The sequence below is a fragment of the Hemicordylus capensis genome, chromosome 1 (assembly GCF_027244095.1).
Source record: "Hemicordylus capensis ecotype Gifberg chromosome 1, rHemCap1.1.pri, whole genome shotgun sequence".
Taxonomy (NCBI): domain Eukaryota; kingdom Metazoa; phylum Chordata; class Lepidosauria; order Squamata; family Cordylidae; genus Hemicordylus; species Hemicordylus capensis.
The window spans coordinates 242,787,429-242,805,741 of record NC_069657.1 but is presented as its reverse complement, the minus strand read 5'-3'; the positions used below and the strand labels follow the sequence as shown (position 1 = coordinate 242,805,741).

Here is an 18,313-nt window from a genome sequence, read left to right as displayed (position 1 = left end):
CGTGCTTTTCTGTCTTGGCACTGCTCCCACAGTAGGTCTGACCACAATGTGCAAGTCCACAACATTCTTGGGTTTCTGCAGTCTGGACTTGATAAGGGCTTGAGCACTAATACCCTCAGGTGCCAGGTTGCTGCTCTTAATAGCATTTAAGACATTCAGGGGCAACATACTGGCTCCTCTCATCTAGGTTTCCTACCTAGAATTTAAACTGGGTTCTCTCTGCTCTTATGCCTCTATCTTTTGAGCCTATGGCAAAGTGCGATCTTTGCATTTTGACCTTTAAATATGTGGTTTTGGTTGCTATTACATCAGCTCATAGGGTATCCAAGTTGAGTGCTTTATTGGCCGACCCTGAATTCTATATTTTTAATAAGGATAAGGCAGTGTTGTGCCCTGATCCTTCTTTCAATCCAAAGGTTAACTTTTCCACAGCTCTCAGAAACTGTCCTTGCCAACCTTCTGTCCAAACACAGTGCACCCTCAGGATCACAGATGGCATTCCTTGGATGTCAGGAAGATGCTTCAGTTCTATTTGGACCATACTGCCAAGATACTTTTCTGGATGGTCCTCTGGGAAAGAAGGTGTCATCTGCAGCTATATCCAGGTGGCTTAGGGAATGTATGTCAATGGCATACAAGAGTTTGGGGAAGGTTCCTCCTACAGGCATCACAGCTCATTCCTTGTGTTCAGTTCAATTTTATTACAGTCATTGACCAGAAAAGAGAACATTAAAAAAATATCAATATAACAAATATAAAACAAAACAAAATAAAAGAAAGGAATAAGATTATAATTAACATTGGTAAAATAACCAGCTAAGGAGTATTTATAACCTCCAGACGTATCCTACCCACAATGTAACAAAATTTGGCAACCTTCCACAGTCTGTCTACGTTCTGTTCAGCTAAAAGACAAGATAAACATGTTATCATCCGAATCTGGGTATAAGGCAAGTTCAGGGCAAATAAGCTCAGATCTAGCGTCATTATAAAACTGGCTGTGTAAAATAACATGGGCTGTACTTTCAATCTCTCCTGAACCACATGGGCACACCCGATCTACCTGGGGGATATCATAAACCCTCCCTTCCAGCACCGCTGTGTGCAAAGCATTACAGCGGGCTAAAGGCAGGGCCCAATGAAATTTAGAGATAGATAAGTGAAATAGGTATGCTGCAGGTGAATAATTCAAATCTGGCTACCCAGAAACACTCTTGCCGTAATGACTCCTCGATCAATCTGGCGTTCCATGTAAAAATTCTCTCTCGCAACCTGGTCCTTGCAGTATCATACTTTAGGAATAGTATAGTGGCCAGAGCTCATTCCTTGCGGGGGTAGCTATTTCTGCTGCAGCAAAGGGTAGTTTTCCTCATGGCTGTGATTTGTAGGGCAGCTACCTGGGCCTCCATTCATTCCTTTTTAAACATTGTAAAATAGATGTCTTTTGCTCATCTGATGCTGCCTTTGGCAGATGGGTATTACAGCAGGTGCTTACTCAGTAATATGCGGTACCTTCCCCACCCTGGGATGGCACTGCTTTTTCACATCCCAATGTTTGGATGCCCTCCAGGAGCCTCAGGAGAAAGGGTAATTTCTTCCCCCTAATTCCTGTTTTCTGAGACTCCCAGAGGGCATTCAGCCCACCCTCTGAAAAGTACCATTTTTCTGTTTGTGTTGTTGTTGTTGAGGCTTTTGCCTTCATCCCACATGTGAGGAGGTAGACAGGGCCTCCGGGTCATGTTCCTTCTGTCTCCCCTTTATTTTTTGTCCTGTTTTCTCTTAATGTTTCAGGCAACGTTATTTTTTCTGCTTGTTCCGGTTACTGGTTTTTGGTATAGCCCTGTTTTTTCCACAGTATGGGGTATGGAGTGCCTCTACTTTCCCAGTCCTGTTTGGGAAGGTGGAACAGCCCCTACCCCTGCAGGAGCCTCTTCAGTTTGACCCTGCCTGCTGTTTGAGGGGAGGGGCCTCCCCCAATGGTTGGAATGCCCTCCAGGAATCACAGAGGGCATGGTAAGAAATTACCTTTCATTCATGGGAAGAAATTACCCTCCCTCAGCCCTGTTTGGAGATGTCAAGTACTTAACCTGTTGGTGCCTTCTGCTTGTAAAGCATGTGCTCTCCCACTAAGTTAGTGCTTCTAAGTGAAAGATGAGGGGAGTCAGGAATAGTTTTTGGAAGCGTAGGTTGCAAACTTGCAGTGGTTTTAAATTGAAGAACCAAGATTTGGTTTATTATAGTGCAATACTATGCAACGGTTGAAAATTTCAGTGAAGAGAATTCAGCTTCTTCCAGCTTATTTGTGAGGTTCAGCAGGCATGCTCATTGTAGTATTGTCCCCTGCCTAATTTTAGATAACTTGATAGAATCAAATAATCCAGATCCTCATCGCTTCCAGCCCTCCCACATAGGTTCTTCCATATGCTCGATCCCTCAAGAACAATCATCTGTCAACCTCCTCTCGCATACAGGAATAACTGGTTCATGCCCTTAATTTCAGACAAATGTGTTAGTAAACGATGATGGGGTAAACATGAAACATGAATAGCTCAACCACAATGAAGTGGGTTCTGACCATGAAAGCTTATGTCACAATAATGTGCTAGTATTTAAGTTGCCACAGGACTCTGTGTTGTTTCAATCTGTAACATTTATCTCCAGGGACTGGTTGCATTAAAGCCCCAAAAGGAGCTCCAGGAAATCCAGGTTTGCCAGGACCAAGAGGTAAAGTTCTCATTGTGTTTTGGGTTTCTGTTCAGCTTTAAAATTAATCAATGACAATACAGACCCTGATGTTAATTATTATCTCATCATTGGTACACTTTACACTGGAAAGTATTATATGTAGAATGGAAAATAAAGAGTATTGTTTTCTCTGGATTACACCAAAATGGGATGTAAAACCGAGAAAATTAATCAGTAAGGTTTGAGCCCATGGTGAAGCCATAGATTTCAGACTTGCAATTCAAAAGTTACTGATGCAATTGCAACCCAGGTAGCAAACCACACCTTGTATTAAATACATTCACAGCTAAGAACACTAGTGGAATCAACCCCACTACTACCTTTTTTGACGGACAAGGCTCTGAGGTCTCTGGGGTTTTCACTTATAACTTCCAAACAAGGTTAAAACGTATTAGCTCTGGCAAACTAGAACTGACAGTCAGACAATTTTATGTTTTAATTCTGTACACCGCCTTGAGATTTTAATACTAGGCGGTATATAAATTCATTAAATTAAAATAAATAAATAAATAAACAAACAAACAAGGCTACCTATGTACAGAAAGAAAACCAAGATGTCTAACTCTGTGCATAGTTTTTGCAGACAAAACTGTGTAAGCAAATAAGACGCAGGAAGAGGGAGTGCAGCACAGCTACCAGCATTGGTAGTGCACAGTAACAAAAAAATTGAGATAGCCATGCACTACTGTAGCTATACCCATGTTTTGCACCCAGATCAATAAAGACACGAGGCATATTTTGAAGTAAAGGGCCAGAACTTTATTAATGAACAAGCCAATAGACAGCAACAAGGGACTGGTGTTCTATCCTATACCGTGCAGGAACTAGAGACTCACAATTCGTGTTGTGAATCACCTAAAACACATCAGGCGACTTACCTTGGCTCCAGGCAGCCCCATTGCCCAAAGGCTGATAGCTGCCCATCTTAGCTGACGTGAGGCATCACCCCCACAAGGCATCAAGCCTTTAAGGTGCATGATGCCCCTCCCAGCAGGCTAGAGAAAGCCTCAACCACCACTCCCTGAGCTGTGAACTGATCTGGAACTCCTAAGCACACCAAATGCATTCCTTATGGAGCTCACCAAACCCTAAAGTAATATTTCCCATTCTGCATTGTACCTGCTGTTGTGACCAGGAGACCTTACTAGCTAAGGAACATAGTGTGAGGTAGGCACAAAAGATTAAGGGCAAACAATTCTTACCCAGCTCCCAACAGGGTGACCAGCCAAAGCCTGCACTAAGCTCAAAGATGAGTGAAAGGGGCTGCTTCCAAGCTGCCAACTGCTGGGGAAGGAGAGTGGGGGACATAACAGCTCACTAGCTCCTCCCCTCTAGACCCAGCAGGCAATAGGAACCCCCCAATTGCCTCATGCTCCATGAAACTGGCCATGCCCCAGACAAGCTGGATGGGGGATGGGAGTTGTACTTTAACAACAGCTGGATAGCCAAGGTTGCTTACCCCAGTACATAACTTGCATAAGGCCAGCTAGAAATTGAATGTAATCAATACATAGGCTTCCACTTTACTAGCATACGTGTATCAGTTTTGTATCTTGATATGCCTTTTTTCTCTTTGTATACCTATAAATTTGTATCATATCTTACAAAATGTAGGTGCAAAAGGTGCAAAAGGAATTCTAGGGGAACCAGGTCTGCATGGATCATTGGGGCTGAAAGGTCCTCAAGGGGACCCGGGTAATGAAGGTTTAGCAGGTCCACCAGGTATGTAAAAACCCAACACAGTTTCAAGTGTAGACAATTAAAATGTTCAGTTTGCTTTTATTTCTATATAGTATTTATGATTTGCCTCTCCACTGACAACACACTATACAGATACATGCAAACATCTACTGATGGCATATTGTACAAATACATGCAAACATTAGAATACATACAATATAGAACAATCTAATTGATTGGACAACTGAACATAGTTTTAATTGCCATTTCGACTTCTGGCCAGAAACCCTGATATGCAGAGCTTTACAGGAACATGCGCTTTCCTTCAGTGACCAGGGAAATACTCCATGGCCCCAATAAAAAGACCCTTCAGAATGATAATGATAATGTAATAATAAATAATAATAATAATAACCAGCTGCGTTGTGAATCCACTGTACACACAAGCACCCTCACAAAGCAGATGGGTGGTGCTCTCAGCCTTCCTTGGACACAGGAATGACTTGAATTTGTCTTCCCACACTCAAGCATCCACCACCAAACGAGCAAATCTTTTAACTCATCTAGATCTCTTCACATATATGTTAGTACCCCTTTGAACTGGTACTAAGCTGATAAAACTTTGAGTGATGCCTCTTATACTGGTTCTTTATAAAACCTTTGGGGTGATGCATCTTATACTGGTTATACTACAAACATCAAAAGCTCATGCATCTTGACCATTGTCATCTTCCATTATAAGAGTTCTCCCTCTCCCTTTATCTGAACTTTTAAATTTTAATGTGTTTTAATCTATTTTATATTTTTATGGATTTTAATATTTTATATTATATTTTATGTTTTAATTCTGTACACCGCCTTGAGATTTTTATACTAGGCCGTATATAAATTCAATAAATTAAAATAAATAAATAAACAAACAAGGCTACCTATGTAAAAATCTCCAGTGTCTTTAGTTTTCGAGATTTGGGTGTGTTTTTTGGTTATACGTCAGTTGGGTGTGTGTGTTCATTTTTCTAACATTGCAAAACCTTTATGCTGCTTATCCCACAAAGAGGTTTCAGGGTCCATCCTCCCTAGATCTCTTTGTTTATAGTTAGTGGCTCACACACCACGAAACACAACATGCATGTTGTGACATTGCAAGCATGCAGTTGCACAACGGCACTCTTGCACAACTAAAAGAATTGTGGAAAATGCATTTACACAATTGTAATCCCATCATGTCCAGTGTGATTATCTTTGTGTAAATGTATTTTGCACCATTCTTTTGGTTGCATAACTGCATGCTCCCGAAATGGGCATTGTGTTGCTCTGTATGTAGACGTGTGTGTGTGTGTGTGTGTGTGTGTGTACACACACACAAATATATATCTAGAGAGAGAGAGAGAGAGAGAGAGGGAGGGAGGGAGGGTGGGTGGGTGGGTGGGGTGGGGGAGAGAAAGAAGGCTGTCCTTAGAGAACCCTGGCGGGGTTTGGGGCCCAGGGCAAATCAACCAGTGCAGGGCCCCCTTCGAGTTAATTCTAATGGGGGTTAACAGAGCAGTGTGGTCGCCCTGCTTGCCATTCCCTAAGGACATCTCGGGGTGGGGGGAGAGAGAGATGGAAAACAGCACAGAGATGCTGAGGGGGCAAGCCTTTGTAAAGAACAAGGTATGTTGCTGCTGAAATACCTTTTGTAAGGCTGTTGTGTCGAAGGGCCATCTGTAGATAGAGCATTAGATCATTTTCTAAATTATACTCAAATTGTTTTCTTACAACAGAATGTGATAAAATCGAAAGTAAGCACTTTTATGTTCCACTGATTTCAATGGGAGATATTTAAGCACTCACTTTATTTTAAGCTAAAACTAATTTTTTTTTTAATTTAAAACCACAGAAATTTAAAAGTGCTTATTTAGCTAGATGATTCACATAGCTCTGGTTGCCTTACAGTGCAATCCTATGCATTATTCAAAAATAAGTCTCACTAAGTTCAGTGGGGCTTACTCATGAGTAAATGTTTAGGAGATTTCAGCCTTAACCTTGTTTTTCATAAAAATCAATGTATGCAAGATTATTTCATTAAATATCTCATTCTCATTGGGATGGTTGTTCTATTGCATTTAGGATTTCCTGGACCCAGAGGACGCATAGGTGCTCCAGGATTCCCCGGGAAACAGGGCTTTCTAGGCAGTGATGGTTTGCCAGGTTTGCCAGGGCCTCCAGGAGTAAAAGGAATTACAGGCGATATATTAGGAGCCCCAGCAGGCTTCCAAGGAGATGTTGGACCATCTGGATTCCCAGGACTAAAAGGAATCCAAGGAGATCAAGGTGTACCAGGACTTAGAGGTAACTCTTTTGTTAGCCAATGGGATGTTTTGATAAATGGAATGGCATGAACACAGCCAGAAAGGTCAGAATAGTGCTGACCATGTTAGCCCAACTTCCTGAAAACTAGCATTTGTTTTATCTCTTCCACCAGCTTTTCTCCAGAAACAACAATAATACCTTTCACTTGCACTTTGTGCTTCTAAAAGATCTGTGAAATATTGAGCCTTTACAATAAAGACTCTCCCAAACATAGGATAGAAATTTTGAGAGAGAGAGAGACAGGGACCATGCTGTCAGCAGTTGTGATGCAGAGTGTTGTGTAGTGACAAAGAGTTCTGAGACATTGCTTCAAAGATCCTATGCACCACTTGACATACTGCTTTTGAAACTCAGGTGCGTTTCAGAAGAGGTTTGTGATAAGAACATAGGAAGCTGCCATATACTGAATCAGATCCTTGGTCCATCTAGCTCAGTATTGTCTACACAGACTGGCAGCAGCTTCTCTAAGGTTGCAGTCAGGAATCTCTCTCAGCCCTATCTTGGAGATGCTACCAGGGAGGGAACTTCGAGCCTAGATGCTCTTCCCAGAGCGGCTTCATTCCCTGAGGGGAATATCTTACAGTGCTCACACTTCTAGTCTCCCATTCAAATGCAACTAGGGTGGATCCTGCTTAGCTAAGGGGACAAGTCATGCTTGATACCACAAGACCAACTCTCCTCTATGCTGGTGATGCAGCATAGAAAGCTGTTGTTATTTTGGTGAAAGCTTATTGCTTTCAACCTTGGATGCAGTCCATCACCATCAGCATTCTAAGATTTTTCACCAAAGATATTTTATACAGGTTGAGTACCCCTTATCAGGACATCAAAAATCCGGAATGCTTGGACACCACGCCATAAAACAAAACAAACAAACAAAACCCGCCTCAGCTTACTTTGAAAATGCAGTCAAGCCACCTTCCTCAGGGCTAGGGCCGTCCCACCGCCACCGGTGCCTCCCGCCTCCTCCGCTAGCCACCTCTGCTCACCCACTTCCTCGCCACTAGCACCTGCCTCCTCCGCTGGCCTTCTCTGCTCGCCCACCTCCTCGCCACTGCCTCCAATGCTCCTTTATAGCATTGAGGGGGGAAATCATTATCAGCAGCTGAGAGAGCAGAAGTGGCTTTATAGAGAGAGTTTTCCATCACAGGAAGGAATGCTGCTTTTCTCCACTTACGGTCACTACTAAAGATGTGTGTTTATAGGTAAATAACTTCCATCACCTTAGGCTTCAGAGTCATTATACTGGAATTATTTGTTCCTAATTTTCCCAGTAGCCAGATTTTAGCTATGGACAGGGGCGGAGCTATAATTGGGTGAACGGGTTCAAAGAACCCGGGCCATGCCCAATCAGGAGCCACCATTCGCAGCCCTGACACACACCCCATGTCTGACGTCAGACGCGGGGGTGGTAGTTTAGCTCCCGAGCAGGGGCCATGTGGCCCCTTCGGGAGCTAAACAAAGGCTGGCGCTGCGTTCGCAGCACCAGCCTAACTAGCTCCTGAAGGGGCCGCGTGGCCACTTCAGGAGCTAAGACTGGTGCTGCGTTCGCAACGGAGCCCAGAAACGGCTCTTCCCTGCAGGGAAGAGCTGCTCCTAGGCTGTGCTGCGAACACAGCACCAGCCTTCGTCTAACTGCCGAAGGGGCCGCGCGGCCCCTTCAGCAGTTAAGCTGCTTCTCCCGAATGGAGCCTCGGGAGGGGGGCGGGGGCTATCGGGGTGCCCGCCGCGGCCGCACACGGGCCGCCGGAAGGCTAGCTACTCCCCTGGCTATGGAACATAGGAACATAGGAAACTGCCATATACTGAGTCTGACCATTGGTCTATCTAGCTCAGTATTGTCTTCACAGACTGGCAGCGGCTTCTCCAAGGTTGCAGGCAGGAATCTCTCTCAGCCCTATTTTGGAGAAGTCAGGGAGGGAACTTGGAACCTTCTGCTCTTCCCAGAGCGGCTCCATGCCCTGAGGGGAATATCTTACAGTGCTCACACATCAGGTCTCCCATTCATATGCAACCAGGGCAGACCCTGCTTAGCTATGGGGACAAGTCATGCTTGCTTCCACAAGACCAGCTGTCCTCCGGATTTATTGGGTCCTGACCAGCTGCTTGCTCACTGTCCAGAAAGTGAAACACAAACACACCAGAAATCAAATTAACATTTTATTTGAGTTACATTAGAAATAGGTTAAAGGAGAAAATATTAAGAGGTTTAAACATACTAAGGAATTCAATAGGTATCTCACCACTCCTGCTGAATCAGTGTGCAAATCAGTCTCAACAAATCAGTCTCAGCAATACAAAAGATAAATTGGAGATTCAATGAAAAAGAATTAGAACAATAATCAAAAACTAAAGCCAGGGGTCTGGCTAGAGAAAATTAAGAGAGAAAAAATCAACAGAAGTATAGCCAGAGCTATAAAAAAGCAAAAGAAGGATCAAAAAGCTAAGTGTGGAGGAAAAATTCTAAAAAGCTAATCCGTGATCCAAACTTCTACAATTCTAAAAGGATGGCTTGGAGTTTTGATAGGCCACGTCTGATTACAAGATACCACCCATTTTGATTAGAAAGACATCATTTTAGAATGATTAGGTGTTGATCAATATTTCCTTTTGTGCAAGAATTATAAATTGCTAACTTTCATAGTTGTATATTTGGATTAAATTACTTTATCAGTCAGTTGACTATTACCTAATGGCCAGCACTCAGCAGAAAAAGCCATGTTCCATGTTCTTGTGGCTTTTCTCGTTAGAAAACAAGCAATTTACTGGTATCTGGTTTGCATAAATGACATATACCCATCTAAATTCATCTAACTGACCCATAGCTAAGCTAACTTCCCTGCTCTCTACAAAGAGCCTGCAAAGCAAATCTGCACATTTTCAGCTTAGAAACAAATCTGGATTCTTTATGCCATAAGCATAGAAGCCCCTTATATGATAAAGGATTGAAAGTAAGTGTGTGCGTGCGTGCGTGTGTGTGTGTGTGTGTGTGTGTGTGTGTGTGTGTAAATGCAAGCCCCCTACTCTTGCAACTATGTACAGTTGCTTTCAGGGCTTTGTATATGTGCTACATATCCAAACCAATATTATTAATGATTTATTTTATATTTGCTGTTAGGCAGTGATGGCATTCCAGGTCCACCTGGAGCCAAAGGGCATCATGGGTCTATCGGTCTGCCTGGCTTGACTGGTATTCCAGGACTACCAGGATCATCCGGATTCCCTGGACTGCCAGGCCAACAAGGTTCCATGGGCAGAACAGGGTCACAAGGGTCTGTTGGTAAGGAATTCTTCCCACATTCTGCCTTATTGTGCAGGGTCAGAACTCCAGAGACGATTTTGATCTACCTGTTCTAGATGGGGTCACACTTGCCCAAAAGGGACAGGTACACAGTCTGGGAGTACTTCTAGATCCACACCTTTCCCTGGTATCTCAGGTTGAGGCGGTGGCTTCTTATCAGCTTTGGCTGATACGCCAGCTGCATCCATTTCTTGAGATGAACATCCTCAAAACAGTGGTGCATATGTTGGTAACCTCCAGACTTGAGTTCTTCAATGTGCTCTATGTGGGGCTGCCTTTGTACGTAGTCCAGAAACTCCAGTTGGTCCAGAATGCGGCAGCCAGGTTGGTCTTTGGGTCATCTCGGAGAGACCACATTACTCCTTTGCTGATAGAGCTACACTAGCTGTCAATAGGTTTCTGGGCAAAATACAAAGTGCTGGTTATAACCTATAAAGCCCTAAATGGCTTGGGCCCTGGGTATTCATTATGAGCCCCACTGCCCATTGAGGTCATCTGGAGAGGTCCATCTCCACTTGCCTCCAGCTCAGCTGGTGGCCTCACAGGGGCGGGCCTTCTCGGTTGCTGTCCCGAGATTGTGGAATGCGCTGCCTACTGAAATACAATCCTCCCCATCTCTGATAATTTTTAAAAAGCATTTGAAAACTCACCTCTCCCCCCAAGCTTTTTCACCTTTTTCCATTTTTAGGTTTTAATCTGTGTTTGATTTTAAATTATCTAAATTGTTTTAAGTTTTTATGTATGCTTTTAACTTGTTTTAATTTTATTGTTAACTGCCCAGAGACTAAAGTCTGGGGTGGTATACAAATCTGATACATAAATAAACAAACAAACATAAATTTTCTCATGCTTTGCCCATGCAGCTTAAGCACTTTCCTAAGAAAGAGATCCGTTGTGGTAAATAATTAGAGTGTGTTCATGGAAACCACAGCTCTTTTCCATTAAAGTATAGTTGAAGCTTAATCGTTTAAGCATTCATGTGGAATAGTGCTTCCCCATGTAATACTGCCAACATTTGACTCAGTCCTGATCTCTTTAAAACTAATGGAAGTTTTCTTGTTGATCTTAGTGTGATAGGGATTACACCAGGTGTTGGCTGCAGGTGGGGCACCAGGTGAGGTGGAGAGGTGCCTTGGCATCCCTGCAGCCCCTTCACCCAGGGACATTTGTCCCCTCCCCCACTTGTTCCCTTATAGCTATGCCACTGGGGGTCAATATAGATCCAAACTATCTTTCTTTCCTATGTTACTCTTTATAGGCTCACCTGGTTCCATAGGAGATTCAGGAGCCCAAGGAGCACCTGGTCCTGTAGGGATGAAAGGTCTGAGAGGGGACAAAGGTGAAACAGGTTTCCTTGGAGTTAAAGGCAGAGCTGGTGAGACTGGTCTCCCTGGAATAGATGGAATGCATGGCCTCCCAGGTCTGAAAGGTAAAATACTGAATGCAGCATTCCTCTTTTAGTTGAGTAATAGCAAGATACATTCTTGAGCAGTCTACCATGCAGAAGCAATAGCATTATATATTGTCTTCACACATAATAGTTTCTTGTTTGACAGAACAGTCAAGGGTATTAGACAATAAAAGGGCTTTACAGTATTTTTCTTTTTCATGTGTTTATACTTCTTCAGGGGTGTATCTAGGGTGAGGCAGGCAGGGCACATACCCCAGGTGCCACTTGAAGGGGGCGCCATTTCTTAAAATTATTTTTTTTTAAAAGCCTGCCAAAAACAAAATGGCCACCGTGCATGCTCAAATGGCCTCTGTGAGGCCCTAGGCCATACCAGGCCTCACAGAGGCCACTTGAGCATGCATGGTGGCCATTTTGTTTTCAGCTGCCATTTAAAAAAAAAATTAAAAGATGGCCACTGCACATGCTCAAATGGTCCCTGTGAGGCCCTAGAGGCCAGCAGGGGGGAGGGGGGACCTTTGCAGACCCCCAGCCATGGCCTTTAGGAAGCCTCCCGAAGGGGCTACAGGTAATTTTTTAAAAAAATATATATATATAATATAAGTCACTGTACACATATTCAGATATGTGACTTGTATGTGACCTTCAGACTTGTATTTTTCAGCTGATATTATGGTAAAGTTATCTGAAAGATAGGTGTCAGACGTTTGGACAGGGGGTGCAATCTCAATGCTTGCCCTAGGCGCTATTTTCCCTAGTTACGCCTCTGTACTTCTTAAAAGGATACGCTTAGCAGGTGAAAGCGGAAACTCAGCCACATTATTGTTTTTGAGCTTGTATGAAGCTATACTGAATTATCCCTTGAGAATTCTTTGAGTTGCATTTGTATAGCACTATGCAAGCATTTGTGTCTTTTTTTAGGGTCGATCTATTTTATTGTACACATTTCCCTTTCTGGAGTGTTTATTTAAAAATAGCATTTAATTTGTTATGATTTATACTTTAATATTCTATTATTCATTCTATTGTATATCCTGTTGTTCAGTTTATATATTTTGGCTTGTGATATTTTCTTTCATAAGGTTTAGTCAAGCAGTGCTTCCTCAGATTTCCCCATTCAGGACAATGGGGAGATCTATGAAAGCACTGCTTGCACAACCATCCCTTTTGCATCACCCCAATGCTGCCTTTGAAGGGTGCAGGAGCCCTTCAGCATTGTGAAGATGTAACGCTGCACTAGTTACTGGCCAGTAAATTGTAATTGCATCTTACAGGGAAATGGAAGCCAGCACAAGGATAGAAAGAAGAAGAGAAACGTGTAAAATAAGAAGCAAGAAAAATAAGCTGCACAATTTATAATACAGTAAAGTTGTTGAAGATAAGAAATAGGAAGGCCAGATAAAAGAGCACTGTAATAATTAACTCTGGACTAAGGGTATGCATGGATTGGTTCGTGGCCAAACTGCTCTGCTGCGAACCGGGTGGTTCAAGCAGTTCGATCGCAAACCACTCTGAACTGCTCCAAACTGATTTGTCGGTTTGACCACCCCAAAAATTTGGTCTGACTGAACTGGTTCGCAGAGCGGTGATTTGGTCCAATACGGGCTGAACTGCTATACACGGTCTGTGCACACCCCTACTTTGGATACTGACAGTAGAAGAGCTTTTGGATTTTTGACTAAAATCATAAATTATATTGGACATATTGTTGTGGGAGAACACAACAATAGATCCAATACGATTTTTGTGCTTGGTTTTTTTACATTATTACATCTCTAATATGGTTCAGGAAAGCATAGGAGTTTGTAGTAGCTGAGACTACACCTGCTTAGAATTGAAGGTAGAAAACAAAAAGAACCTGGAATCCTTTCATAAAGTTTACTAAAAGACCACATGCAGGTGCTACATGGTGCTTAACCTATAAAATATAAAACAATTTTTGTGCATGCGTTTTTCAGCAACCCAAATTCTTGCTTCTGAGTTATTCACTTTACTTTTTGTCCTTGCATAATGGTCCACTAACACTGTTTTAGTTCTTATTCTGGGTTTTTTTCCTGTCCACATTTTATGCCCTCATTTTTAGTTGCTTTTGCATTGCTTTTGAGTTTAAATGTGGGGAAATGTAAAAAACCAGAATAAATAAAAACATTTTCTTTAAAATTCAGCTTTTTAGCCTAAAGAACCAAGCACAGGTAACAAATGAATCCCTGTCTAGATGGGCATAACATTTCTTTTTCACATTTTTCATCAAAAGGTGCTAAAGGCTCACCTGGTGTTGGAGGTTTCAAAGGCACTATAGGCATCAAAGGCTGGCCAGGAAGGAAGGGAGCCCAGGGAGAGAGTGGTCTTCCAGGTGCACAAGGTCCTCAAGGCCCGCCTGGCGAATCAGGATTTAAAGGTACTTTCCTTCACTTTGTCATATGTTGCTCCAGTATGCATGCAATAGATGCAGACACAACTGCAAACACTTTTTTTTTAAACATAGTGCATGTATTTAATGTACTGCTGCTTCTTAAATTACTGCCTATCATTATTTCCAGCTTCTTGCTGCCTTGTTTGTGAGGCAAGTGAAGACCAGCTGTCCAGTCCACACGGATATGCTCTGTCCTCCTTTAGGGAGAGTCAACTGAGAAGCGTTATTGATACCTTAGTCCCGAAAGGAAAGAGCCAGTCTCATCCACCAGCTTTCGTTCTAGCTGGCCAACAGAAGGGCCTACAGCTTCTTTTCTATATCAAAATGTCACTGCTATGATTCAAAGGGAGAAATGACTGAGCTACACTCCACCAGACAAAGGATCAGGTGTGGCTTGTGAACTCTTCTCTGGGGGGGCAGCGGGCGGCTTCTTTAAGGTAAACGGAGCCGGTGCTCCGTGCCGCCCAGCAGCCCCCGCGGCAGGGAATCGCCTCCGCCACTCACCTGGCCGCTGGCGGGGGCTCACCTCCGCGGAAGCCAGGTGAGCGGTGGAGGCGATTCCTCGCCGTGGGGGCTGCTGGGCGGCATGGAGCACTGGCTCCGTTTATCTTAAAGAAGCTGCCCGCCGCCCCGCCCCCCACCCGCAGCCGCATTCACAAGCTGCGCCTGCAAAGGATTTGGAAAATTATATTCCAACATAGTGTTTTTAGTTGAGTACCAGATATCAGACCTGCAGACCACAGCAGGCTTGCACAACATAAGGTCCAGGGGCCCGAACCAGCCAGCGGGGACTTTTTTGCTGGCCACCAGGTAGGAATATCCTGCAGCAGGAGCCATGAAGTGGCATGTCCCACTGTCCCATGTCTCTTGGCATGTCCCACTGATGAGCAGCAGTGGCTCAAACGTGATTGGTCACTTGAGACCGGATGAGATGTGTGTGGCAATGATGGACCAATGAGTGAGTGAGCCAGTTGTTGAGTAGCAGTGATGATGGATGGAGTGGATTGGAACAGTGGTGGTGGTGGAGGCAGCAGGCAGGCACAGGCAGAGTGCATCCCAGAAAAGCAGAGGGTCACTCTTTCAGTCTGTTCCCTCTTCTCCAAGGGGGCCCATTCTCCATCCTCTCTGGAAACTGCCTTAGAATGCCATCCTATGCCTGTTTACTCAGAAATACATTGCACGGTGTACCCAGCAAGGCTTGCTTCCAAGTAAGCCTGACTAGATTTGCAGCCTGAAAACAACAGCAACTTGGGGAGAGGAGAAGACTTGGCATTTGTTTGGGACTGGCATGCATTCCAGGTGCCCCATTGACTGAGCAGGGACAGGAGCTATTTTCTAGTCATTATCCTTGGTTAAAATTGTGGGTCCCTTGACAGTGGGGAAATATCCTCTAGTAGCTAATTTGTTAATGTTGTCAGCTAATTTCAGTGTAATAATTAATGTGCTGAAAATTGACCTCAGCCCTCACGAACCAAGTCATAGTTGGTTCCAGCCCACTGGGACATTTGAGTTGTGCACCCCTGCTTTACACTGTGAGGTGTGTTTAAACACAACACATCCTTTTCTGGATTCATACTAGCTATGCAGAATAAACAGAAACAAGACAGGAAGCAGAATATAGAGATTTGGGCTTATTAATATGGGCCTTGGTTGATTCTTATTGATTCTTAATAGGTGACCTTATTGATTCTTAAGAATCTTATTGATTCTTAATAGGTGACCGTGGAGAACGTGGACTACCAGGAGCACCTCCCAAATTCATTCCAGGCATACTGTTCCATGTGAAAGGTGAAAAGGGAGATGAAGGAGAAAAAGGTGCCAAGGGAAACACTGGTTTAAGAGGTAAGGAAAGACAACAAATCAGAAATGACTGTGAAGAGTGTAAATAATTTTATTTATTTATATATTTATCATATTTTTATACCACCATCCATTTGGATATTTGTCACATATAACCATTTAATTCATATTTTAACTAGAGTTCCCACTAAATTGCATTGTGAATTACAGTTTTAATTGTTTTGTTTTGATTTTTTAAAATTATGTGTTAAGTGTTGATTTTAGATTTTCTAAACCAGCTAGAGACATATTGAGTAGGCTGTATTATTTATTTATTTTATTTTATTATTACATATATATCCCACTCATTCTCCAAGGAGCTCAGAGTGGTATACATTCTTATTTTTATCCTCACAACAACCCTGTGAGGTAGGTAAGGCTAAGAGATACATGACTGGCCCAGAATCACCCGGTGAATTTCATGGTTGAATGGGAATTCAAACTCAGGTCTTCCCGGTCCTAGTCCAACACGCTAACCGCTATGCTATGCTGGCATAATGTAATACATTAATTAAAAATATTACACTCTAAAACATTAATTCAGATTGTAAAAAAATGGAAAAAGCAATAAAGAGTGCACCCACTCACAAGTCAGCACATCAGTTCATGGTGGCACATTACAAAAGGACAGCAAAGGACTTCTTTTCCAAACTACTGAAGGTGGTGAAAAGTCACCAGCAAGATGAAGAATAAAACTGTCAGGAAGATCTGGGCAGCTCCCTGTCTGAAATCAAAACGAGCTTCATAGAAGTTCGGCAGCTTACTGGCCATATCCAAATTAACTTTTCCCACTGTCTGTCCTGTAGGCGATAAAGGAATGGTAGGCTTCCCTGGCCAGATAGGAAGCCCAGGTTCACCTGGATTGCCAGGTTATGTTGGCGGTCAGAAAGGAGACATTGGGGTTAAAGGAGTCAAAGGCGCTCCAGGATATGCTGGTGTCCAAGGACCTCGTGGTTTTTCTGGCTTCCCTGGAACCGCAGGACAAAGGGTGAGCAAATCTTGTTTGTTCATTTGAATTAAAAATGCTTATTTGTCATCTCCTGGATGTTTTGTTTAGGAGAAAACTGGCACAATGTTTTAAGAGCTTAAGATGTGAATCTTCATTTCCTAGCTATAATCCTGCCACTCACTTAGGTGGCCTTAGGCAAGCCACTCCCTCCCAGCTTCAGCTCCCCAACTGCAATCTGGGAATAATAAAAGATACTTAGCTTATAGAGTTGTTGTGAGGATTACATCAAGATACCATGTATGACACTCTTTGAACATTCAAAGTGCTATATGAATGCTAAGTCTTCTTCTTATTGAGTTTGAACCCCCAGGCTCTCAAAAGCCAAATTCTGCAAATTCACCAAAAGCAGAATAAAGTATGCACAGTTGAGAGTCTCAGACCTGGCTAACTCACCTACTCACAGGGCTGGTTGAGGGTGATAAGCCAGGCAGTGGAGGAGGATGGCAGGAACTTGAGGCAAAGGGCAGATCCCCAGACCTTGCAAAGCCATTTTTGGCATCGAATCCTGGCACTTTTCCAGCACTTTTTCAACACTAACCCTGCAGTGCCCATTATGTTCCTCCACTATATCACTGGGGCCAGTGCCCACTCCCAATTGTGCAGTGGGTGAAAAGCCCTATTGCTAGTGAAGTCAAGAGTGCTATTCTTGTTGGGGGCGAGCAAGCTCATGGTTGCTCCCACTCACATTCCTCTCATAAGAGGCACAAGGGCAGAAAAGGGAAACATAAGGATATGTCCAGAAGCAGAAACAAGCTTAAAAAGTGGAGGTCTAGCAGTTAGGGATGTGCACGGACCAGTCCAGAGGCCATTACAGAGGCCTCCGAACCGATTCAAACTTGAGCCAGTCCAGTGGCAGCGGGAGGGTCTCCCTTTAAGGGCAGGTGGGTTTACACTTATCTCTCCTGCCGCTTTCCCCCCGCTGGCACTCCGTTTTTGTGAAACTTTTGGGGGGCGGCAGCGTTCCTCCCTGCCACCCCTGCCCCCATTATTGTCCAGAAAGACCGGAAGTAACTATTGCACGTGCACCCTCTGCGCAAGTCGCAGACTGCGTGTACACACTGCGTACATGACGTGCGCATGAGACGTCCACAGCGGGCGCACGTGCGGCGGCAAGCACACAGGTGCAGCAGTGGGCACACACACAATCGTTACTTCTGGTATTTCCAGACAATAATGGGGGCAGGGGCGGCAGGGAGGAACGCTGCCACCCCAAAAACTTTTCACAAAAACGGCACACCGGCGGGGGAGAAGTGGCAGGAGGAGTAAGTGCAACCCCCCCCCCCGCCCTTAAAGGGAGACCCCTGCCAGTGCCGTACCACGCCTTCGTGGTTCCGTGCTCATCCCTACTAGCAGTTCTTCTTTCTCAGATGCAGACGCTTATTCCTCCTCATCCTCCCATTCTCCTTCCCACCCTACCTCCCTAAAGGTGGTGGTGGGGAGATGGCTCAACCTCCTTCAGGACCCAGTTCCAAGGTAGAGCTTCAGGCAGTCTTGCGTTTCACCTCTCCAGACAGAATGGACATATGAGTTCCCTCAGACAGCAGAGAAGAGGGGGAATTATCTGAG

The 18,313-nt window shown here is 43.9% G+C and overlaps 1 protein-coding gene across 3 annotated transcripts in view; it reads left to right on the top strand.

The window, feature by feature from the left end:
- COL4A2 (collagen type IV alpha 2 chain) overlaps positions 1–18,313 on the top strand; it is a 253,515-nt gene that overhangs the window by 182,319 nt on the left and 52,883 nt on the right. For all 3 annotated transcript variants that reach the window (XR_008313134.1, XM_053283866.1, XM_053283865.1), the window contains exons 27-34: positions 2,662–2,724; positions 4,360–4,467; positions 6,535–6,756; positions 9,896–10,057; positions 11,337–11,507; positions 13,741–13,884; positions 15,616–15,741; positions 16,545–16,726. Coding sequence is in view for 2 of the 3 variants with exons in the window: in XM_053283866.1 (XP_053139841.1) it covers positions 2,662–2,724; positions 4,360–4,467; positions 6,535–6,756; positions 9,896–10,057; positions 11,337–11,507; positions 13,741–13,884; positions 15,616–15,741; positions 16,545–16,726 (1,178 nt within the window). In the remaining variant the exon portion in view is untranslated. The remainder of the gene's footprint in view (positions 1–2,661; positions 2,725–4,359; positions 4,468–6,534; positions 6,757–9,895; positions 10,058–11,336; positions 11,508–13,740; positions 13,885–15,615; positions 15,742–16,544; positions 16,727–18,313) is intronic.